At 42.1% G+C, this 25,121-nt stretch overlaps 1 protein-coding gene across 34 annotated transcripts in view; it reads left to right on the forward strand.

The window, feature by feature from the left end:
• CADPS (calcium dependent secretion activator) overlaps positions 1-25,121 on the forward strand; it is a 353,066-nt gene that overhangs the window by 84,076 nt on the left and 243,869 nt on the right. For all 34 annotated transcript variants that reach the window (XM_072127688.1, XM_072127689.1, XM_072127678.1 and 31 more), the window contains exon 2: positions 23,569-23,682. In XM_072127688.1, the coding sequence (XP_071983789.1) occupies positions 23,569-23,682 (114 nt within the window). The remainder of the gene's footprint in view (positions 1-23,568; positions 23,683-25,121) is intronic.

Below are 25,121 nucleotides of genomic sequence, written 5' to 3' on the forward strand. Positions count from 1 at the left end.
ATGTAACCTCCCCTCGGTAGACTAATATCCTGTGCAGAACTCTAAAACAATGATATATATCCCAGAGTGGGACCTCCCTATAGTCTTTCTTTCTACTGGTCTATTGGTGATCATAAATTAACCATCATCAATATTGATTTTGGGTCAATCCCTAATCCGGTTCATGGGTGATCAAAACAGAACTTCCAGAACATATGAATAGATCCCCTATTGGATTGGGCCACATTTAGTAAGACTGTGGTGCTCAGATAGGTGTTGAATTATTTGGCAAAAGCTGTATTTTCAGATTGAGTTGCCCTTCAAGCCATTACACTTCCTAAGGCTACATGCACACTGCCGTTGCCCGCCGCACCGTAGCACGGCGGGCACACGGCAGCGCGCAGGGAGAGGAGGAGGAGGTGAGCGCAGCCACGGCGCTGTAATACGTGTGCTGCACCGTACCGCTCCCATACGATGCCGTGAGCCCATAGAAGTGTATGGGGGACGTATATAGGCCATATATATACGTCCCCCATACATGTGTGTGAATGCAGCCTAAGTATAAGTTGTCCAACCAATCTTCTAGAGACCTCAATCATTATGAATAGTTTTGCCGTTTAGTTTGTCTTTGTTGTTTTGGAATTCCATAAGTGAATCAGAAGTTTTTAACCCTTAGGCGCACCAGGACGTTATAGTACGTCCCCGAGGCTACATACTGAGCGCACGGGGACGTTCTATAACGTCCTGCTTCTGGCACCGGCTCGCGAACGGAGCCGGCACCAGAAGCAGCGGCTGTCAGCTGTCTAGTACAGCTGACAGCCTGCGCTAACACCCGCGATCGGAGCCGGCTCCGATCGCGGGTGTTAACCCCTTACACGCCGCGGTCAAGCATGACCGCGGCGTGTAAGGGTGTCTGCGCCGTGAATCGGATCCCCCGTGCCGCTTACCGGGGGATCCGATCCACTTCTGGGCAGCTCCGAGGACTGGCATGTGCCTCGGAGCTGCCCGGTTGCCATGGCAGCCAGACCCCTTCCGGGTCTGACTGTAAACTGTCTGAGCATGCGCAAGCTTGCTCAGACAGTTTACACTGCTCTACAATAAAATAGTATTGTAGAGCAGTGTATTGAACTTAAACCAGTGATCAGAGCATCACTGGTTCAAGTTCAAGTATGTATAAGTAAAAAAAAGTAAAAAACACTAAAGTTATCACATTACAATAAATAAAAAATAAATACATTAAAATATAAGCCCCTAAAATGTCACTTTCCTATAAAAACACTTAATAAAGTATAAAAAACACAAAAACACAAAAAAAAACGCATATTTGGTATTGCCGCGTCCGTAACAATCTGTATAATAAAACCGAATCGTTACTGGACCCGCACGGTAAACGCCGTAGAAAAAAAAACGCAAAAACGTTCCGAAAAAAGATAATTTTTAATTAATACCCTATAAAAAATGCTCTAAAAAGTGATTTAAAAAATGTTATGCACTCCAAAATAAGCCCACTAAAAAGAACAACTCTTCTCGCAAAAAATAAGCCCCTAACTAGATTTGTCAGCCGAAAAATAAAAAAGTTATGCATATGAAAAGATGGTGATGCTAAAATGAACAAGATTTTCTCCAAATTGGTTTTTATTCAGTACAATTGAATAAAATACACAAAACCCCCACATATTTGGTATCCCTGCGTCCGTAACAATCTGAATAATAAAACAGAATCGTTATTAGATTCGCAAAGTGAACCCCGTTAAAAAAAACCAAAAAAAAGCTCCAAAAAAAAGACAATTTTCAATTAATACCCTATAAAAAATGCTCTAAAAATTAATTTAAAAAATGTTATGCAATCTAAAATAAGACCACTAAAAAGAACCATCCTTCTCGCAAAAAATAAGCCCTTAAACAGATTTGTGAGGCGAAAAATAAAGAAGTTATGCATATGAAAGTCGGTGATGCTAAAATTAACAACATTTTTGCCAAATTACTTTTTATTCAGTAAAAATGGGAAAAATAAAAAATCTATATAAATGAGGTCTTTTCGTAATCGTGGCGACCCATAGAATAAAAATAATATATTATTTTTATGGTATGGTAAACGGCCAAAAAAAAAACAAACAAAAATCTTCCTAAAAAGTGATGATTTTCATTTCCTCCACCAACAAAGAGTTAATAAAATCTCACCAATTAGCCTATAGATTCCCCGAAATTACGTACCAGAAAAGTGCATCTCATGTGGCAAAAGAAATAAGCCCTATAGGTCCACATTAAAAAAAGAAAAAAATTATAGCCTGTACAATGTGACATAGCAAATCTGATCTGGATGGCGCCTCCTTCCCTCCTATGCCCAGGCGTGCGCCCATACAGCAGGATACCACCACATGTAGAGTATCCGTGTACTCGGGAGAGATTGGGTAACAAACTTTGTGGAGCCTTTTTTAATTTAATCCATTGTAAATGTTTAATTTTCCACCCAAAATGAGTGTATTGTGAAAAAATATTACAATTTGCAGACTGCACCTCCATTTTGTTTTAACCCCTATAAAACACCTAAAGGGTTAACAAACTTCTTAAAAGTGGTTTTTCATACATTGAGTGGTGTAGTTTCCACAATGGGGTAATTTATGAGTCTCGCTATTATTTAGGCCTCTCGGTGTCAATTAGAAGTTGAGCAGGTCCATCTAAATACAGGTTTTGGTGATTTTACAAAAAATGTGAAAAATGATACCTAAATTCTGAGCCTCATAACATTCTAGTAAAATATGTGGAATCTTAAAAAACCATGCCAACATAAAGCAGACATTTGGGAAATGTAAGTTATGAATTTATTTGGGTGCTATGACTATCTGCATCAAAAGTAGAGAATTTAGAATGTTGAAAATAAAGAATTTTTCCAAATTTTTGCCAAATTTTGGTTTTTTTCATAACTAAACGCAAAAGATTTCATCCAAATTTTTAAACTAATTTGAAGTACAATGTGTCACGAGAAAACAATCTCAAAATCCCCTGGATATCTCATAGCGTTCCAAAGCTATAACCACTTATAGTGACACAGGTCAGATTTGAAAAATGGGACCGCGTCCTTAAGGCCAAAAGAGGCTGCGTCCCCTAGGGGTTAATGGAGGGCCTAGAAATTGCTATAAACTACAATATCAGTGGAAACTGAACCCACCCTAAACGTCTACATCATAATAGAAAACATTACATTTTTCAAACATTAAAAAATGAGGAGAGAAAAGAAAAATCCTCAACATATCAAAAATTCAGATACTATATACAACATATACATATAAACCCCAAAAACATACATTCGCCTATACATTGAATGTAAGCATTACAGTGGGATCTCTCTTTAAACGTATGTGCACATTAAGCCAAAAATTTCTCACTGAATTGATTTTTTTTTTTTTTACTTTGAGATGCATCAAGAAAGTTGCCTAACCTTGCTCCTATTTTTAGACATTAGATTTGACTCCTCTCTACATGATCTGCCATCTCACTTTAATTGATTCGATTTACTTGACGAAACAATTGTTGTGATCAAGGTTATTTTTACATCACCACATAATACAGAGACATAAAGAGATGTGTGCCGAAGCCAAGACAATGCTGTGTCTATAGATTTTCCTACATTATGTCCTCTGTGTTCTGGTCAATACCGTATCTTATTTAGACTCGAAATTGCTTTGCCCTTCCTTTTCAGTCTGATGGGAACCAACGTATGTATTAAAGAAACTTCTTTTACTGTTAGTAAAATTTTCTCAATATCCAGACTAAGGATAAGGCAGCTCTTCCCCTCTCTCACAGCAATAACTCTCAGCATAGCAGCAGTAATTACCAATCAGCTGGGTGATATTGCTGTGCCCTTCCATTTTAGTCTCATGGGAACCAACAAATGTATTAAAGAAACTTCTTTTACCATAATTGCGGAGAATGTGATTAGTATAATTTTCTCAATATCCAGACTAAGGATTAGGCAGCTCTTCCCCTCTCTCACAGCAATAACTCTCAGCATAGCAGCAGTAATTACCAATCAGCTGGTGATATTGCTTTGCCCTTCCATTTTAGTCTCATGGGAACCAACAAATGTATTAAAGAAACTTCTTTGACCATAATTTCAGAGAATGTGATTAGTATAATTTTCTCAATATCCAGACTAAGGATTAGGCAGCTCTTCCCCTCTCTCACAGCAATAACTCTCAGCATAGCAGCAGTAATTACCAATCAGCTGGTGATATATACGCATTTCCATACCTCCTTGTGTCTGATCTTCTGGCAGAAAGCAAATACTTCTATGCTGAGAGTGGAAGAGTATTTACATTGTACAAAAAGTCAATGTTTTCATCTTACTAGACTGTTGACAGCCGGCCGTAGTCTTAGTATTGATTTTTATATGTTTGCTTTGAAGATATTGCTGTATGTATTTATTATCTGCCTGCCTCGAGGGTTATGATGAGACTGCAGCCATCTTTACATTCAGTAAGGTTCCCATTGAGTATTATTGAGCCAGTAAGAATTTTCTGAAAGTATATTTAAAGAGCAGCTGTCATCACCCGTGACATGTCTGTTATAGTAAATGTTTGTATGACCTATGAAATATCAATCCTGTAGCATTATTTCTTATAACTGTGGTGATCTGTGATTACTACCAAAATAGAGTGACAACTGGGCGTTACTATTTCCTTTTCCAAAGGGGTGTGGCTTTCATTACCTTTCTTCTTAGCTCAATTTAAACATATTTCCCAAGGGTTTAATTATGGGTAAATTGTGCATGGAAGTAATGTTGTAAAGTTTAAGTTCACAATAAGTTTATTGGAATTCTGGAAAATAAAAAATTATACTGCCCCGGCTCCTGGTTTCTGCGTCCCTGCTCTTCACCAACACTACTGTCTGCACCAGGGGTTTTAGCAGTTACAGGACCTGCTACGGCCTACCAGTGGCCTTACTGAAAAACGCTAAGGCCAGAGGGGCCGATAAAGACTACCATGGGCTGTATGAATATTATGGCCCCTACAAGTCTGGAATCACTTCCTACATCTGGTACTAGAGTCAAAATTCTTGGGGAAAGGAGGATGTGTCCCTTCTGTTGCTTTCAATATGTGGTTTTGGGACCTTTGGAGAATCTTCAAAGGTTCTGAAATGGCTTTTTTATATATGTGCATCGAGCGCAGGAACAAATGTATGAGCATACCCTCTGAGTATAAAATTTGGTGGGTGGTTTTGGTGGCCATGGGCCCCCTAGAATGCTTGGGCTGCTGGCTACCGCCCAAACCGCCTATATTGTAATCCACTACTGTTAGGGAACTGATTGGCCATGGAACATGCCTTGAGCACCAATACTTTTTGACTAGCCAGGAGGCTCTATGTTGAGGCAGCGAGGGAGAGATACATGAACCATGAGCCAAAGAAGGACAAGTAGACATTTACTTACCTGGTCCCTGCGCGGTCCCCGATCCAGACTGTCTGACGAGGATGAACTCTGCTGCGATTCATGAAGATCGTGCGCCCAATTTCCTGCATGTGTCGCTTCCCCGCTCAGGTCCGCCGGAGTTCACCTTCTACTTCCCGGTGTATGTAAGTGCATGGCTTGCAACACAATTTTTAAGTTAAATCCTGCGGTTTGTCCGAATCCTTGTAAATAATAATAAATGAGCACCTATATGTTTACCTATTACTGCCCCAACCCTCATGGGATTTTCCAGAATTCCATGCAGAGTTTCTGCGGAATTGTTATTCCATAGAGAAATCAAGCATTTACTAATTCCGACATGTCAGAAGAGGGGACAGGTCCTCACTAACAGAGGTCTAACTACATCGACCTGTTGGTATTACTCCTGCATTCAGACACAATTGAATTTCTTGTGATTAGAATTGTGCATGTAGCAGTTCTGGAATCAGCGGCTAAACAGCGAATCTCACCTCCAGCCGCCGGTGACAAATTTGTTTCCGTATAGACGAGGACATGAATCACGGTGGGCAGTCATCGGCAATTTGGCCGGATTCCCTAACACTGTATCACACATCTCTTCCTGCGAGCTCGGGCCGTAGTTGTGCATTCAGAACAAATCTTCCAATTTTCATGAGTTTTTATTAAAAGCCGGAATCTTCTCTGTTTGAGGAGATGCATGAATTTGTCGTCTAAACATATCCCAGTGAGCACCGGGTCATTATGCGGTGGATTCGTGGAGGCGGATGCTAATCACTTGCTCTTCAATTCTTTATTTTTATTTTCAGAGCAATTGCACAAAGCTCGATGGGGAGAGGCGCTGGGTGGGGGGTAGTGTCGGAATAGAAGTCTCAAACCAGGCAAATGTTAGGTTCTGATGACATCGATGGGGGGGTGTCTTCCAACCATCTTTCTCTATATATTTAAAGCATTCCACGTGGGATATGTAAGGTGTTTTCCAATGATGACCTATTTGCAGCATAGTCGATAAATATCAGATTATCCAGGGTCTGGCGCATGGGACTGATCTGATTTTTATGGAAAACTAGCTTGAGTTGAAATTGTGATGCAAAATGGTGGCACGGTGGCACGGTGGCTTAGTGGTTAGCATTACAGCCTTGCAGCACTGGGGACCTGGATTCAAGTCCCAGGGTCAACATCTGCAGAGAGTTTGTATGTTCTCTCCGTGTTTGAGTGGGGGTCCTCCGGCTTCCTCCAAAACTGGAAGGTTGATTAGATTGTTGCCCCATTGGGGGCAGGGACCGATTTGGCAAGTTCTGTGCAGCACTTCACAATTGTGTGCGCTATATAAATAAAGAATTACCTGTATTATTATTATGTCGTCACTGTAATAGAACCAGACCTTTAGTGCTGGAACAGCTGATGAAATGGTGTCCTGAATGTCTATTGATTGATTTATACTGGAAAGATCCTTTAATACATGAGAAAAAGACTCCTCTACATAGAGACAGGTATTTTACACTCATAACATCACATAATGTATATAAAATGGTTCAAAATATAGATTATGAATGAAGCCGCTCTTTCTCTCTCTCACAGCAGGAACTCCCAGCACTATAGGAAAAATATCTCCAACCACAAAAATGTCTGCATAAGTTTACAGGTTGTCAGTTTATTTATTCATTTCTAGGATAATAGCTTCCAAATTTTATTTAAAAAGTAAGTCTTTGCTGAAACTGACATCTTAGGAAATCCTTTAGAAAGGAAATATACCATCAAAAGCATGGCCATAAACCAAGGACACTTACTCATAGATCCAGACACCATGACTGTGGTAATCTTCTTATATTTGTTATCCATGGACTCCTTCCTTCTAAAAATCAACTTTTAAAATTATGCTAATGAGCATGAAGGGCTACTGGGCCAGTTCCCAGAGCCTCTTCATGCTGCTGCTTCACAGGATGTTACACTGTGATGAAACTTCCCGTGCTAGGTTAATATAATAATCTCAGAGATATATAAATGATGATGATAAGACTATAGAGTAAAGTTTCATGACAAAAAAAGAAAATTGAGGAGATACAGAAAGAAAATAAACCTGACGGTAGACAATTAAAACCTCTCGGCTCAGTAAGTCTAAATTCTAGGTCACAAGTCGTTTGCAGCTCAGGTGTGAATTCACCCGTTTTATATGCGGTGACAGGTCCACTTTAACGGAGCAGCGGCGAGATTTACCAGTCAGGGTTTAATTTGAGAAAACTCGTTCAACTCAAGGGTAGGTTACAATATAAAAATAGTGCGTCAGTGAACTTCAACTAAAAATATATGACAGACCTTGGAGCCAAATGGTGACGTCAGTAATTTCATGGATGGAGCAGGAACATTAGACATCAGAGGGAATAGATCAGTGCGGTAAATGGAGAGAGCGGCGTTTCCAGGGTCTGATCTCTCACCGCAGTCTCTGATGTTCTGGATTATGTCGTCCTGCAGTATCTTCCCATTCCTAGAACAGGAAGGTAGAAAATACAGACATTGATCATCGAGGAGCACGGGAAATAGCGGCACTTCAGCGAGTAAACAAGTTTTACGATACGAGATTTAATATCCGTCCACATCAATGCAGACAAAAATTCTGCCTCGATCATAAACGATTTTATAGTTTTTGTAACTTCATTGCTGTCGAGAGGAACCAGGAGGATGAGGATGAACAGAGGGTTGGTCCTTAAAACGTTGAATAGATTATTCTTATCAACGTTGGGGAAAGAAATAACGGGAAGATTATAAAGAAATTAAAAAAGGAAAAAAAATCTTGAGCCTTTATATAGAATGTACCCTCAATCTTTGCTATTTGGATAGCACACATGATCCTTCTCTGGGGTGTCCAAAAATTCATGCAGACCAGCTCTCTAGACAGACCCTCGATTTATAAAGGAGAGCCCCATCAATGTATTGACCAAGGAGGTTTTTTATCATACGCTCGTGTATGATAGCCCCGTCGCCACCTTTTGCGCAGCCCGATACATCGAGAGGCTTTAGCGTGCACAGCGTTTATTTCTGGGCCAGGCCCTGCCCTGCCGAGTGCACAGACGTGGGGACAGTAACGCCCTGTGCCGGCCCACTTCTGGCCGGCCACCACTCTTCCCCCTGTTCACGGCCCACTGGCACAGGTAAATATCCCCCCCAAGTGTTGGAATGAGGATTCTTGGGCACAACAGATAAGATTTTTCTGGTGTCCCATCCATTACCCAACCTTATGAGGTAGACCCTAGTAGCCTCCCAATTTGGTTGTCTTCTAATGGACCACTGGGGTTTAGAATTTTATTACAGCCTGGGCCCATCGGAGAATCCTCTGCTGTTCTGGTGGGCCAGTCTGACGCTGCCTACCGGAGAAGAGGGTCTTCGACACATATGCAGACCCCAAATCCCCAATACATACAGTTCTTAATCCGCTTTAGTCCCCTCATTACTACATATCCCAGGCCGTAGTCTTCTCCATATGTACAGACCCCAAACCAGACTCTACTTTCTACCCTCCCCAGAATCAGTATTACAAGCCCCTTGTGGCCATTGAGTATGGTCAGTATATAGAGTATACACTGGCACAGTGCTGCCCACATTAATACATTCTTGGCTCCAGGCCTAACGATACATCATCCAGCACCAGTCACGGGCTCTTTATCATTGGCAATCACCGGACCCACCGGTACCAGACTAAAAAAAATGCTTCTAGAATATCGTCCTACAGGACTTACAAGATGCACCATATAGGGAATCTCTGTCTGGAGGAGTTTGTAGTATCGAAACATTTAAAGGGACAAGGCAAACTGAACAGGATGTCCTTGACAGTTCCCACCTCTTAATGTATTTTACCGGCCCTCTTAATGTGTACTACCGGCCCTCTTAATGTATACTACCGGCCCTCTTAATGTATACTACCGGCCCTCTTAATGTATACTACTGGCCCTCTTAATGTATTCTACCGGCCCTCTTAATGTATACTACTGGCCCTCTTAATGTATACTACCGGCCCTCTTAATGTATACTACTGGCCCTCTTAATGTATACTACCGGCCCTCTTAATGTATACTACTGGTGCTCTTAATGTATACTACCGGCCCTCTTAATGTATACTACTGGCCCTCTTAATGTATACTACCGGCCCTCTTAATGTATTCTACCGGCCCTCTTAATGTATACTACCGGCCCTCTTAATGTATACTACTGGTGCTCTTAATGTATACTACCGGCCCTCTTAATGTATACTACTGGCCCTCTTAATGTATACTACTGGCCCTCTTAATGTATACTACCGGCCCTCTTAATGTATACTACTGGCCCTCTTAATGTATTCTACTGGCCCTCTTAATGTATACTACTGGCCCTCTTAATGTATACTACTGGCCCTCTTAATGTATTCTACTGGCCCTCTTAATGTATACTACCGGCCCTCTTAGTGTATTCTACTGGCCCTCTTAATGTATACTACTGGTGCTCTTAATGTATACTACCGGCCCTCTTAATGTATACTACTGGCCCTCTTAATGTTTACTACCGGCCCTCTTAATGTATTCTACCGGCCCTCTTAATGTATACTACTGGCCCTCTTAATGTATTCTACTGGCCCTCTTAATGTATACTACCGGCCCTCTTAATGTATTCTACTGGCCCTCTTAATGTATACTACCGGCCCTCTTAATGTATTCTACTGGCCCTCTTAATGTATACTACTGGCCCTCTTAATGTATACTACTGGCCCTCTTAATGTATTCTACTGGCCCTCTTAATGTATACTACCGGCCCTCTTAGTGTATTCTACTGGCCCTCTTAATGTATTCTACTGGCCCTCTTAATGTATACTACTGGCCCTCTTAATGTATACTACCGGCCCTCTTAATGTATTCTACTGGCCCTCTTAATGTATTCTACTGGCCCTCTTAATGTATACTACTGGCCCTCTTAATGTATACTACCGGCCCTCTTAATGTATACTACTGGCCCTCTTAATGTATTCTACCGGCCCTCTTAATGTATACTACTGGCCCTCTTAATGTATACTACTGGCCCTCTTAATGTATACTACCGGCCCTCTTAATGTATACTACTGGCCCTCTTAATGTATACTACCGGCCCTCTTAATGTATACTACCGGCCCTCTTAATGTATACTACTGGCCCTCTTAATGTATACTACCGGCCCTCTTAATGTATTCTACTGGCCCTCTTAATGTATACTACCGGCCCTCTTAATGTATTCTACTGGCCCTCTTAATGTATACTACCGGCCCTCTTAATGTATTCTACTGGCCCTCTTAATGTATACTACTGGCCCTCTTAATGTATACTACTGGCCCTCTTAATGTATTCTACTGGCCCTCTTAATGTATACTACTGGCCCTCTTAATGTATACTACCGGCCCTCTTAATGTATACTACCGGCCCTCTTAATGTATACTACTGGCCCTCTTAATGTATACTACTGGCCCTCTTAATGTATACTACCGGCCCTCTTAATGTATACTACCGGCCCTCTTAATGTATTCTACTGGCCCTCTTAATGTATACTACCGGCCCTCTTAATGTATACTACTGGCCCTCTTAATGTATACTACTGGCCCTCTTAATGTATACTACCGGCCCTCTTAATGTATTCTACTGGCCCTCTTAATGTATACTACTGGCCCTCTTAATGTATACTACCGGCCCTCTTAATGTATACTACCGGCCCTCTTAATGTATACTACTGGCCCTCTTAATGTATACTACCGGCCCTCTTAATGTATACTACTGGCCCTCTTAATGTATTCTACCGGCCCTCTTAATGTATACTACTGGCCCTCTTAATGTATACTACCGGCCCTCTTAATGTATACTACCGGCCCTCTTAATGTATACTACCGGCCCTCTTAATGTATACTACTGGCCCTCTTAATGTATACTACTGGCCCTCTTAATGTATACTACCGGCCCTCTTAATGTATACTACCGGCCCTCTTAATGTATACTACTGGCCCTCTTAATGTATACTACTGGCCCTCTTAATGTATACTACCGGCCCTCTTAATGTATACTACCGGCCCTCTTAATGTATACTACTGGCCCTCTTAATGTATACTACTGGCCCTCTTAATGTATACTACCGGCCCTCTTAATGTATACTACCGGCCCTCTTAATGTATTCTTCCCGCCCTCTTAATGTGTACTACCGGCCCTTTAAGAGAATGTAATCCAAACTCGAATATGTATTGAGTAGACACACACGTGAAGCAATACACAAACCTGAGTTACTATGGAGAATAATTGTCATGAGGAGCCATTTCTCCTGACAATTTATGTAGTGTAGTCTTGTAGCGCCCCCCGGGGGATGTGTACAATTCAGGTCCCAGGGCGGATTGTCCCTCCAGACATTAATGTTTACATGACATCACCTGCTGTTCTCTAAAGTCAGCAGACGGCGTGATTACATGGTGAGGACAGCCGCCTCTGTCTCCAGGTGACATCCAGGCCGATACCATAGTCATATACAACAAAAGCTTACAGATACAAGGCGGCAGAAATGTATCCACTGTCCACCCAAATTTACAAGAAAATTTCTTGTATAAAAGTTCATAGTGGCTTAGAAATGTTTGGGTTCAGTTCTTGAATCAAAATTGGGCTCAAAAGTAAATTGCTATTATTTATTCCCTATAACATTTGTAAAGGTTGATCTTAAAGGAACACTTCACCCTTAAAACAAAATTTGCAGTACCTAAGGCATTTTTAATGAGTATAATGGGTGCCCTTCCCTAAGCTTCCGTTTATCCGTACTTCATTTGTATACTAGGTTAGGTCTGTCCTATATTGGCCACTGTCTTCAGCAAGAAAACCTCTTGAGGGCACTAGAAACAGCATAGACACCACCAGAAATAGCAAAGATGGAACCAGGAATAGCATAGAGGGCACCAGGAATAAGATAGAGAGCATCAGGAATAACATAGAGGGCACCAGAAATGACATAGAGGGCATCAGGAATAGCAAAAGGCGGCACCAGGAACAGCATAGAGGGCATTAGAAATAACATAGAGGGCACCTTGAACAGCATAGAGAGCACCTGAGATAGCATATAGGGATCCAGGAATAGCATAGAGGGCATCAGGAATAGCATAGAGGGCATCAGGAATAGCATAGAGGACACTAGAAACAGCATAGAGGGCACCAGGGTTAACAGAGAGCACCAGGAACAGCATATAGGGCATTAGAAATAACATAGAGGGCACCTTGAACAGCATAGAGAGCACCTGAGATAGCATAGGGGGCTCCAGGAATAGCATATAGGGATCCAGGAATAGCATAGAGGGCATCAGGAATAGCATAGAGGGCACCAGGAATAACAGAGAGCACCAGGAACAGCATATAGGGCACCAGGAACAGCATAGACTGAACCAGAAACAGCATAGAGGGCATCAGGAATGTAGAATATACCTGTCTTTTGTATAGTCAAATTTTGTTGTTCTGAATGGCAAGTTATTTAAGGGAATACTCTTTTTTTCTGGCCCTGCATTCATAATACTTGCAGATGTTTCGTGGAGTTATATTTGGCTGACAAAAAAACTTTTAGTTAAAGGGGTTGTCCAAGAGTTATAAAAAAATATTTGTGTACTCACCTCCTCCATCGCCTAATACATTGCTGAGACATAGGGACGGGTGGGCGTGCATGGCCCCCTGGCCGGCTGGAAGCCCCCTGAGCACAGCTTCCTTGCCCCTATAAACAAACAGGGGCAAGGATCAGATGGACCGAGGGACATCAGCAGCGACGGAGGAGGTGAGTACATGTTTATTTTTTTTAAAAGCCTGCCTTGGCACGGCTCCTAATTTTTTGGAATCCTTTTCAGGAATTGTCTGGGAATCCAAAATCGGCTCCACCAATTAGATGTACTGCCCTGTGCATCTGTATAGTAGTCCAAAGTAGTCCTTCTCTTCAGTGGGAGCCGCTCCTGGAGTTAGAGCTTGTGATCATCACCATTGTATCTCCCGGTTCCATGGTTTGTTCCTCCATACGACCCATAAGGGTTGGTTCCAGTATAAGCAGCGCATGCGCTATACATTAGCTGCAAACGGAGCAAGGGTCTCTCTACATGGATGATCAATAGGAGATGAAGGTCAACTTTCCAGGTCTCATTTCCTCCTTGAATGATTTTCTTCATTATCAGGTGTTGCCCTTTAAAAAATTTTTCCTGCAGGATAGCCATTTACATAAACCTCGCCTGAGACAACCCAGAAGCCATTGCAGTCATTACGTGCATCATCCCAAATTGAAGATTTTATCGACATCAGCTCCCGTTTCCCCCATCGTTCTCTTGTGACATACAGTGTAAACTCAGGCGGCGGCGCCTTCATCTAGCGGCGGCAATGAGGATCTTAAAGGTTCTGTTTAAGGAGATTATTGATCCGCCACTCAGTGAGGTTATTGGCAGCTTCTAAAACTCTCAGATGAGAAACAATTAATAAAAGGGGAACAGAGCGAAACAGATTGCAAGCGCTTGATTGTTATTAGAAATCCTTTTTTCGAGGGATATATAACCATCCTGGAGAGCATCAGATTGTTACAGCCGCTGCTTAGGGATGGTTCAATATTTAACTGTGCCACAATGTTTCTCCGCTGTGATGTGATGTCCATGAGACTGTTGCCGCTCCTGGAATATCCCACCCGTCTGCACTGGATGCTCACCTTAAGTGCTTACACATAAGTGCCCAGCAGCACAGAACAATACAGCATTTTACAACTCTATGGTTCCACATGGTACCAGCAAATTGGGTCATGTTTACTTTTTCTTAAAGGGATATATCAGATTTTTTACTAAGCAACTATGCTTAAGTAAAGTCATGAAAGGGGTTGGCCCCTCTTTTACAAAAGTAGCTCATGTGCATTTACCGCCTTAAAGGGGTTTTTCTCGTGAAAGAAAGTTCTCAAATTTAAATCCTCCAGTGATGTTTACACAATAAAGATCATTTTTAACCCCTTACTTTACAATCTTACTCAGTTTTATTGCTGTTTTAGTTCCAATGACTCAGTGATGGTCAGTGTAATATTCCAGAGTGTGGGTGGGGACTCTCTAAGCAGACACTTCATGATCCCTCTGTGCTGTGAAATGCTGTATGCTGACAATGTGCTTAGATTATCAGGGTCCAGGTTTATATACACATTTATTCTACAAGTATCTGACACAAAAATAGACAGATCAGAGATGAGAGATGAGATCCATGAGATGGATATAAAACACAATGACACACTCTAGCTCTGCTACACCTCTGCTATACATTATCTCAGCTATAACACACACAGTCAGCTCTGCTATAACTCCTTCCCCTGTTATAAAGATCTTATCTGTAGCTTGTAGAGTAAGTCTCCTGACACTGCTGCTTGCTGGCAGGAAGTGCCTGTGTCTGAGCTGGTCTTTGTAATGCAGGGGGAGGGCAGGAGGCAGAGAGACACTGCAGCATGCAGACAGGAGAAGCTACACATGAGAAGAATCTGTCCTGCCAGACCCTAGTCAGAAGAAGATTTACAGTCGGATCTCGGGGCAACCAAAATGTATACACCAGGACTGATAGAGACAGGTGGAATTATATCTGTGAAATGCTGTATTTTTGTTACAGTGAACCAGAGACTTTGTTATTTTGTTATCCTGAGTATATTTAAGAATCTTGTCTTCGTGGGAATTCCTCTTTAAAAATATTCATCATGTGATTCAGCCTTTCTGCTTTTTACTTTAGCAGTGTCTACAAACTCTCCGTGGATCTTTGTTTACATGTCTGAGTACTGATGAATATGAGGGGCCTTCCAAAGGAGATAATGACTCATCCATCTCCCCCTCCCCTCTCCCTGTGTCTGGCAGTCATAAGGATTGTGAGAGAGACACAGTGGGTGATGCCATTAGTATGGTCCAAATGAGTAAAATTCAGGAAATTATGTATATATGTAGAGGGCAGCAAGGTGAGAACAGCAAAAGGCTGAAGCTCTTGAATGAGGCAAATGTAAAGGTACATGCAGAGATCTATTGAAAAGTGGCCAACCCCTTTTATATTTTATCTCTTGGGGTCAAAATTGGACACCCACTTTGACCCACTGTTTTTTGAGTTTCATCCAGGCCATATGAATAGTGGATGTGTGGACCTGACATTCCCTTTCAGGTTTGGGGTTTGGGTTCTGCTGCGCGACCTTGAAGTTCTGCCGGCTGTTCAGCCACCAATCCAGCAATTCCTCCAGGTCATGCTGCCAAACCCCAAACTTGAACTGGAACATCGGCTCTTCTATTTTCAACATTCCCATAGAATTGAATGGAGGAGGACTATGTATGCACGGCAAAGTCTGCATTCAGCCTTGCTAAGGGGGTCGGTGGACCCCCATTCTTAAGATACTCATGAATACGAGAAGTCGGAGTAGCATCTATCCTGGATTCATGACATATCCAACAATAAACAGTGAGTACCACTAGATAACCCTTTTAACGCATACAACAAATGGTCTACCCTTCATCCCCCCCAGGCACTTTGCTTACGCCTGCTCTTGGGATGACTTCTAATGGCTTCTTACTATATCATAATCTTATAAACATTGATCGGCCCAATAATTGTTATTACTGTACATAGCGTTATGACATTACTGATGTATCTACCCCAACCACTTCAAGGAGAATATACAAGACACAATATCCTCAGACGTATTCTTCTGTAGACAATGCAGATGATCTCAGTGCTCCCTTGTTGTAGCAAGTGCTTTGTGCTCCTCGTCTTCCATCGAAATCTCTTAGTAACATCCTTTCTTAGAGAAGCTTTACAAGGTGTTTAGACAGATCCTTTCTACTTTATGTTACATTTATACAAATAAAAAGGATCATTGTACTGTAGGTATTCCTTATAGGACTGACCTTGTTGGTCATAACACCCCAATAGAACATTTGTTCATGTAGGAGATGGACAAATTAAACTTTTCTAAGCAACTTAGGACAATGATGTCTACAAGGATGGAAGGGTGACATCGAGCATGAATGGTAATGCTTGACCGCAGACAAAGAACTTGGAGAGGATTTGTGAAAAAAAAAATAGCCATGTTTTTCTATTCTTGCACAAAACCTTTAAAGCTTTTGTACTGTGGTATCTCAACTTAAAGGAAATCTATCACCAGGATCAAGGATTGGAAACCAATCACACTTACATGCTGGTGCGTTCCCCCTCAAGACATATCTGCTCTTTTAGCTTCTTGTTCGATTGCTTTTATTAATAAAGGCTTTAAAAATTATGCAAATGAGCCAAAGGGCCTCCGAGCTCCATAGCTGAGCCAGGAGCCTCTCAGACTCATTTGCATAATTTTTAAAACCTATTACTGTTAACAACAAGTTTATAAGAAGCTAAAAGAAGAGCAAATCCTTTCTTTCATTTAAGAGACAAGTGTTGGCTTAAGAATTTCTCAAAATAAATCTCGGGTTGAGTCTATAAAAACAGTCATAAAATTCAATCCACATTTGGACCAAATTAAAAATCATGATTGCCCTGAAATGTTTTGATGTCACACCCTATTACGCTCTTTCGAGGTCTTAAATCTAGAAAACGCCAGGGTTGCTTCTCAAGGAACCAAAGAATCCACAGAGGAGAACTAATATCTTGTATCACCGGCAATGGCCAACGACTTCGGAGACGTAGACAGATGGCTTACTTGAGTGATCCCATTGGAGCTTTCCATGATGGACACAATTTGATCATTTTACCATGACTTTAGTCAATTTAATAGGTTCTTATTGAATGGCTGTGTTGACTTTGTCTTCTTGACGGCCATTGTTTCTGGGCTTGCGTTTCCAGTTATGTTCTTAACACTAATGTGTTTCTGCCCATAATTTCAATTCAGCTCTAACTTGCCGAGACATGAGAACCAAGTTGAAAATACTGTGAAGGTTTCTCCTAGAAGTCACGTCGGGAGGGCGTCGTATAATATCGATTGAGTCCAATGGTCAAAGAAGAATGACAGACATGATAGAATAGGCGCCATAGAAAGACCTCTCACACCAGCACAGAAAGAATCCCGGACTATAACGCTTCTCCGAATCCGAGGGGAATCTGCCACCGACAGATAAAGAGCAGCCACCTCAGGATATTATATTGTTTGCCGTTCTAATGTTCCTGAAAAAAATAATGAAAAAAGCCTTGAAAGTGCCATAAATGAGATGATCTGTATTCAGCCCCTCTCCCGGCGCACAGCGTTCATTCCGAATACAAAGGAGGAGGATGGCAGGAATATTTACTCGAAGCCGCGGTCCCTGTGTCTATTATTTAGGCTTTATATTATGTATTATCTGTCAGTAGAAAGGGAACGTGCTGAGGCACTAGGAACTTGGGATATCGGGTATATAATAGAATATTACTGATCCACCACGTCACAGAAATGCACTATGTATAAGAGCATATCCGGGTAAGGGACGGGTTATATGATGGGCTGGGGTACCGGGGATGGGGGATTTTATAGATGGCCGTAACATGATTTATTATCGGATTTGTCTACATAATTGTAAAGCAATTAATTGCCTCAAAATAAAAATTTCTCAATGAAGGAATAAAATTGATTGGCCACATTATAATCTATGTATAGGAGGATCTGGAAGTCTGGGACACTCCCTCTTCTACTGATTGGTTCATGCAGGAGCAGAGGGCGGCGCCTAGACTAGTGTAGCACCTCCTATGCAAGAGTAATCAGAGTGGTGCCGATTTATCAAAAATGTCCAAAAGTAGGACAAGATAGTCTCAAGCTTGATCAGATTTAGCAAAGCTTTGGATGGTAAACGAAAAATCTGGCGCAGTTTAAGACTGTCTAGTATAAATTTACAGTACATCTCCTCTTTGTTAACGCCCAGAAAACCCGGATGCATTTGGCTTATTTTAAGCACACGCCATTTTTTCTATAAAGCCACACCCCTTTGAGGCTACTCCCCTTTTCTTTGTAAATACGTCTAAAATCTGTCTAAAAGTCTTGATGATACGATATTTTAATTCTTTGATAAGAGATTGATGAATCTGCCCCATTGTGTGGAAGTTCCATTTAGCCGAGATGGGTCAGAGAACAGGGATAGGAAGGGCCAAAGGTCATACAAAGAATAGCTAGAGACAGTCTTGAGTTGGAGAAGGCATCAAGTTCAAGATATAGAGGCAGATTTACTTACCCGGCCCATTCGTGATCCAGCGGCGCGTTCTCTGCGCTGGATTCGGGTCCGGACGGGATATATTAAGGTAGTTCCTCCGCCGTCCACCAGGTGGCGCTGCTGCGCTGAAGAGCATCGGAACGCACTGGAATACACCGGCTCGGGCTGAGTGAAGGTAAGTGCAATTTTCGCAACACATTTTTTTTTTTAAATGCGGTGGTTTTTCCGAATCCGTCGGGTTTTCGTTCGGCCACGCCCCCCCATTTCCGTTGCATACATGCCGGCGCCGATGCGCCACAATCCGATCGCGTGCGACAAAATTCCCGGGGCAATTCAGGGGAAATCGGCGCAAATCGGAAATATTCGGGTAACACGTCGGGAAAATGCGAATCGGCCCTTGGTAAATGACCCCCATAGACTGAGGTCGTCTCCAGAATCAGGAGGCAGAAGTGTAGGCAAGGAAATATGGCAGGTTTAACTACAGAAAATGGCCATTTGAAACGGGTATCAAGCTATACAAGGACCCAACAACTCCCTGGGGGGACTGTAGGGGTAAAAAAAAGTCTCCCTCTTCCAGCGTTGTTCCACTTCTTCTGGTTTCTGGTGCTATGTCCAGAGGTAAGTTCTGGGAAGGTCCTGAAACCTGCTGCAGCCAATCAGTGGCCTCTTCAGACAAAGGAACAACCAAGGAAGTGTCCTCTCATGGTCTGAGGAGACCACTCCTTGGCCAAACCCTTCACCCAAGCCCCAAAATTACTGACCAAGCAGAGCCCCAAAATCTGAAGAACTAGAGGGAAAGTCATCTCTCAGTCTTCCTCCCCAAGTCTCAGTCCTGTAAGATGGTTCCACCTTCTGGGTCAAATGTGATTTTGTTTTTCTTAATTTTTCTTTAGTCCAAGGACAAAATGGCGAGTGCGTGCAGTTTCCGGTTCCTTGTATTTTATGTTGTGCAGTTATTTGATTGAATTCAGATTTCTTGCAGTGTAGTTTGTTTTTCTGTGTAATTATGCAGATTCTCTTCGAAGCTTCTGTCTTCAAGTTAAAAATAAAATGGATTACATAACGCTCTTTATATTATGGCAACAGAAAGGGAAAACTTTATTGTTACATAAGCAGAGAACATGACAATAATGTTTGGGGATGGATGTACATTTTCTGTGCACGGTGAGGCAGATTTACTAGATGTTGGCAGGAACATTACACAGTGTTTTTCACACTCCAGAATAGCTCTAGCAACAACCTCCTGAGATGGGCTCATTTTTCCAAAGAAAACTCATGGAAATGGTGATATAACTATGCTCAATGCTCAGAACAGTCAGATTTGCCTCTGGAGAGAGCACACAGCGCTAAAAAAGCGTTATTTCAATGCAGTGCAAATTGCCAGAAACATTAAAGAGTTATAGAGCAGGAGGGGCTGAGAAGATTGTACAGTGTCCTATCTGCAGGTAGCATGTTATAGAGCAGGATTTGCTGAGCAGATTGTACATAGTGTCCTATCTGCAGGCAGCATGTTATAGAGCAGGAGGGGCTGAGAAGATTGTACATAGTGTCCTATCTGCAGGCAGCATGTTATAGAGCAGGAGGAGCTGAGAAGATTGTACAGTGTCCTTTCTGCAGGCAGCATGTTATAGAGCAGGATTTGCTGAGCAGATTGTACATAGTGTCCTATCTGCAGGCAGCATGTTATAGAGCAGGAGGGGCTGAGAAGATTGTACAGTGTCCTTTCTGCAGGCAGCATGTTATAGAGCAAGAGGAGCTGAGCAGATGGTACATAGTGTCCTATCTGCAGGCAGCATATTATAAAGCAGGAGAAGCTGAGCAGATTGTACATAGTGTCCTCTCTGCAGATAGCATGTTATAGAGCAGGAGGAGCTGAGTAGATTGTACATAGTGTCCTATCTGCAGGCAGCATGTTATAGAGCAGGAGGAGCTGAGCAGATTGTACATAGTGTCCTCTCTGCAGATAGCATGTTATAGAGCAGGAGGAGTTGATAAGATTGTACATAGTGTCCTATTAGCACGCTATATATTATAGAGCAGGAGAAACTGAGCAGATTGTACATAGTGTCCTATCTGCAGGCAGCATGTTGTAGAGCAGGAGGAGCTGAGCAGATTGTACATAGTGTCCTATCTGCAGGCAGCATGTTATAGAGCAGGAGGAGCTGAGCAGATTGTACATAGTGTCCTATCTGCAGGCAGCATGTTGTAGAGCAGGAGGAGCTGAGCAGATTGTACATAGTGTCCTATCTGCAGGCAGCATGTTGTAGAGCAGGAGGAGCTGAGCAGACTGTACATAATGGGGCACATTTACTAACAACAGTGTGGTGTGTACTATGTGCAGTTGCCTGTGTATAGTGCAGGGGGCGCCAGATTCACGATTTTTGGTCCCGTTCTTCATGAATCCGGCACCCCCTACACTGCTCATACAGAGTGCACCAACTTTTTTTGGTGCACCTTTGACATGGGGCGTGCGACACACTCCTGTCGGACTGTGGCGCATGGTCCGACTGAGCACTGGAGCGCGTGCAACGCATATGTGGCGCGGACACTTCTTAAATACCTGTGCAAGCAGTTTGCACATGAAAAAGCGTGCAAAGTCCCCCAGAAAATTGGACCTTAGCAAATGTGCGCCAGTGTCCTTTCTGCAGGCAGTATGTTATAGAGCAAGAGGATCTAAGCTAATTGTCCATGGTGTCCTATCTGCAGACCAAATCTTAGCTCCCCCTACTCTATAACATGCTGCCTACAGATGAGACACCATGTAAAATCTGTTCAGCTTCTCATGCTCTATAACATGCTAGGACACTGTGCCTTGTATGATACAGCCCCTTTAAGGTCGTCAGTATAGGATATCTCACCCAATATCAGAAAAAAAAACCCTATAAGTATTCCATGAACTGACGTATTCCCTAAGTAAACCTTCGGCAAATTCTACGATTTATTACATGGAAATTAAATAAGAAATTTTCAACAGCCACCTCATTAGATTTAATGTATTTGATTAGCAGTTTCCAAATAATGTGATGAGGATTTAATTGTAAGTGTTGGTTTAAAATGGAAATGAGAAAAGCTGATGGCTGCTAAAGGACAAATTATTAGCGGAAGGAAAAGGTGAAGATTTCGCCTCTTTTCATGACTTGCTTCTTAAATGAAGTCATTTATGGAAATGTACTTCGGAGGGCGCGAGCCCTGATAAGGGAAATATTCAAGACAAGTCATAAAAGGAGGCCAAAAAAATGAACTAATTTCTACAATCACAAAGCGGATTCATTTGTTCTCCTTAGATTCTGTTCACATTTGCTCTTAGGTTTCTCCAAAACTCACATCACGTCAAGATCTGAAATGAAATCTATCTATTCACTTATGGGGAAATCGGAGGTGGTTTTTGGGGAATTTGAAAGCCTATAAAAAAGTATAATGAAAGCAGTTACATTGTTTCCTGTAAGGTTTTGTTCACATTGTTACAGCAGGTTCTGTAAAGAATCCACATATGACATTGATGGCACCTGGGCTCAGGATCTGCTGCTAACTTCTAGTGTCTCAAAGCACTTCCACCCTTTAAAGGGCTTGTCCACTTTCAGCAAATAATTGATATTGTGTGTGTAATGAAGAGTATCACAATTTTCCAATATATTTATTGTATCATTCCCACATCCCAGATCTCAGCCATTGTTGGTATGGGCCTCTAGAGTAACAGGACTAACATTAAAACCCAATATTGGACGCCAGAGGTACAAGATTAGGCAAACCAATTTAGTAACTGTTTAAATCCTTATTCTGAACTGCTGATAATAGTTGATCCGCAGGGGTGAGGAGTGTTGACCATCCTCTTTTTTGATGACTTATTCTTAGGTTAGGTAATTTGTGGCATGGAAACCCCTTTAAAGGACATCTTTCACCAGGATGAAAGATTGTAAACCAAGCGCACAGACATACTGGTGTGTGCCCCCTTTGGCAGGATCTGCTCTTATTCAAGCTTTCCATGCCCTTGTTTTTAGAAAAAAAAGGCTTTAAAAATTATGCAAATGAGCCCAAGGGGCTCAAGGCTTCATTAACATCTATGTAGTCTAGAGCCCTTTTGGCTCATTTGCATAATTTTAAATGCCTTTTTTTTGCATAAACCAGAGCATAAGAAGCTAAGAGAAGAGCAGATCCTGGCAGAGGGGGCACGCACCAGTATGTCAGTGTGCTTGGTTTACAACCCTTCATCCTGGTGGTAGATTACCTTTAAGCTCTGCAATTAGGTTGTTATAAAATTGTGCATTATTATTATTATTATTATTATTATTATTATTATTATTATTATTATCACTATTTCTGCAGGAAACAGTTTAGATCATATTTAAGAGGCCACATTCTCAACTTATGACATGTCCATGGTTTGGGGTGTCTCCCACTTGGAGATCCCACTTTGGTGGTCAATGGGGCATCTTTGGAGCTATGGTAGTACATTTGGAGGACATAGAGTGGAGATTTGCTTCGGTCCCACAGGCACAAAATAAAAGCAGGGGGCATCGGACCCCTTTTGAATGGGGCCAAGTAATGTGCATTAGTGATGAGTCGTAGATGGGTTTCCATTTTTCCAGAAATGTCATCATCCTTCTTCATGGATATTGCCATTCACATTATAGGGACAACCTGCAGTACCAGACACCACCTTAAGACCAGGGTGGCGCTGTTTCTGAGAAGAAGAGACGCTTGTTTCCTAATCTCAGGATTTATCCAACATAATCAAACTCATTGCTATTATGGATTAATCTGGAGAATACAATGAGCCAGGATCCGTGGCTTATGGCCGTGTGCCACGTCTCTGTTACCCAGGCTCTCAGCAGATGATTGCACGTTGCGGTTGGCATGCAGAGCATCCACACAGCTGGCACAGGTTGGGTAAATCCTGTTTTCCTGTTTTGCCTGATCCAGCACTTGGATGTAAATACCAGGCAATGCTATGATGTATATCCACATATAAGTCATCTCTCTGGACGTCTGTATAATGAGTCTCCGTATCTCGTGTCTTTCACAGATCAGTAAACAGCAGCTCCAGACGGTGAAGGATCGCTTCCAGGCCTTCTTCAATGGAGAGACTCAGATTGTGGCGGACGAGGCTTTCATGAACGCTGTGCAGAGTTACTACGAGGTAAGACATAGCGCCGTGTTATCCCGGCCTCTAGCATACAATGTATCGTGTACCTCTTATGCTTTTATGTAGCGCATACATATTCAATGTCATCTTCTTATATTTGTTATCCATGGCCGCCTCCTAAAATCATCTTTTAGATTAATGCTAATGAAAGGTGTTACCAGATCCCCTCTGTGCTGTAGCTTTACAGGCTGTTACAATGAGCAGAGCAGGTCTCCACTTCCCCTACACTTCCTGCTGCTACTAGATTACACAGATGAGGAGAAGGAAGAGAGCAAGGATTTGGGTGATTTTGTACTCATTGATGCAATGGTTTTCTGCTCATTGTAACAGCCTGTGAAGCTATGGCATAGAGAGGCTCCAGTAACACCCCCAGAGCCCTTTGGTCTCATTAGCATAATTAGTAAAATTGATTTTTAGAAGGTAAGAGGCCATGGGTAACAAATGTAAGAAGATTACCACAGTTACGGTGCCTAGTTCTATTGTCCCTGGTTTATCATGATGGCTTTTGCTACGCACACATATAGAGCATAAACGTATCACATATACACATATACAGTGCCATATACAAACATACAGCATATATACACATATACACACATACAGCACATACACATCATATATAGAAACACTTATATGAAGCATATACACGCACATATGTGAAATATATACATCACTAACATGCTATATATGTATTATTCTGTACAATGTGCAGTATAATATGTATATAATGATGCACGTCCTCCATTCTTTAGTGTGTCAGGTCAGATGGTGGGGCCCACTATGGCTGCTACCACTGTAGGTACGTCCCTGTCTCCAGGGCTAATGCCTAATACTGGGGGTGGTCCTGGACTGAAGCACCCAGCATAGCTGAGAGACTAATTAGCATATTGGGTGCTGAGCTAATTGTCCTGATTGTTCAGGAAACGGTGAGGGCTAGAGAAAAAATTCCAACTGCAACAAAATCAGTGAAGACATCTTTTAGGGGTTTGGGTTGATAGGGTTTCCTCCGGGTCCTCCAATTTCCTCCCACACTCTAAAAAACATACTGGTAGGTTGATTAGATTGTGAGCCCCTTTGGGGACAGGGACTGATTTGGGAAGCTGTGTACAGTCCTGCATAATAAGAACTGCTGGTAGCATGCAAAAAAAATAATAATAATTATAGTCCTTAAACCGCCACATACGAAAATTTGCTAAAAATGCCCCAGGCATTAAAGCTTTTTCAGACTGCGTCATTAAAGGGAACCTGTCACCAGGGACCTCATTTTCACTAAAGTCAGGTTGCAGAAGCCCATCACACCTGCAGTGCAAATCTGCCTCTCTGCCTTTTCTAAGCATTTGCATTACAATATAATTGTGTGTTATAACTTACCTTGCACCCTGACAAAATCCTGGGGTAGTCACAGGGGCTGGACTTTGGTTTGGATGCATTTC

This window comes from Engystomops pustulosus, chromosome 10 (genome assembly GCF_040894005.1).
Source record: "Engystomops pustulosus chromosome 10, aEngPut4.maternal, whole genome shotgun sequence".
NCBI lineage: Eukaryota > Metazoa > Chordata > Amphibia > Anura > Leptodactylidae > Engystomops > Engystomops pustulosus.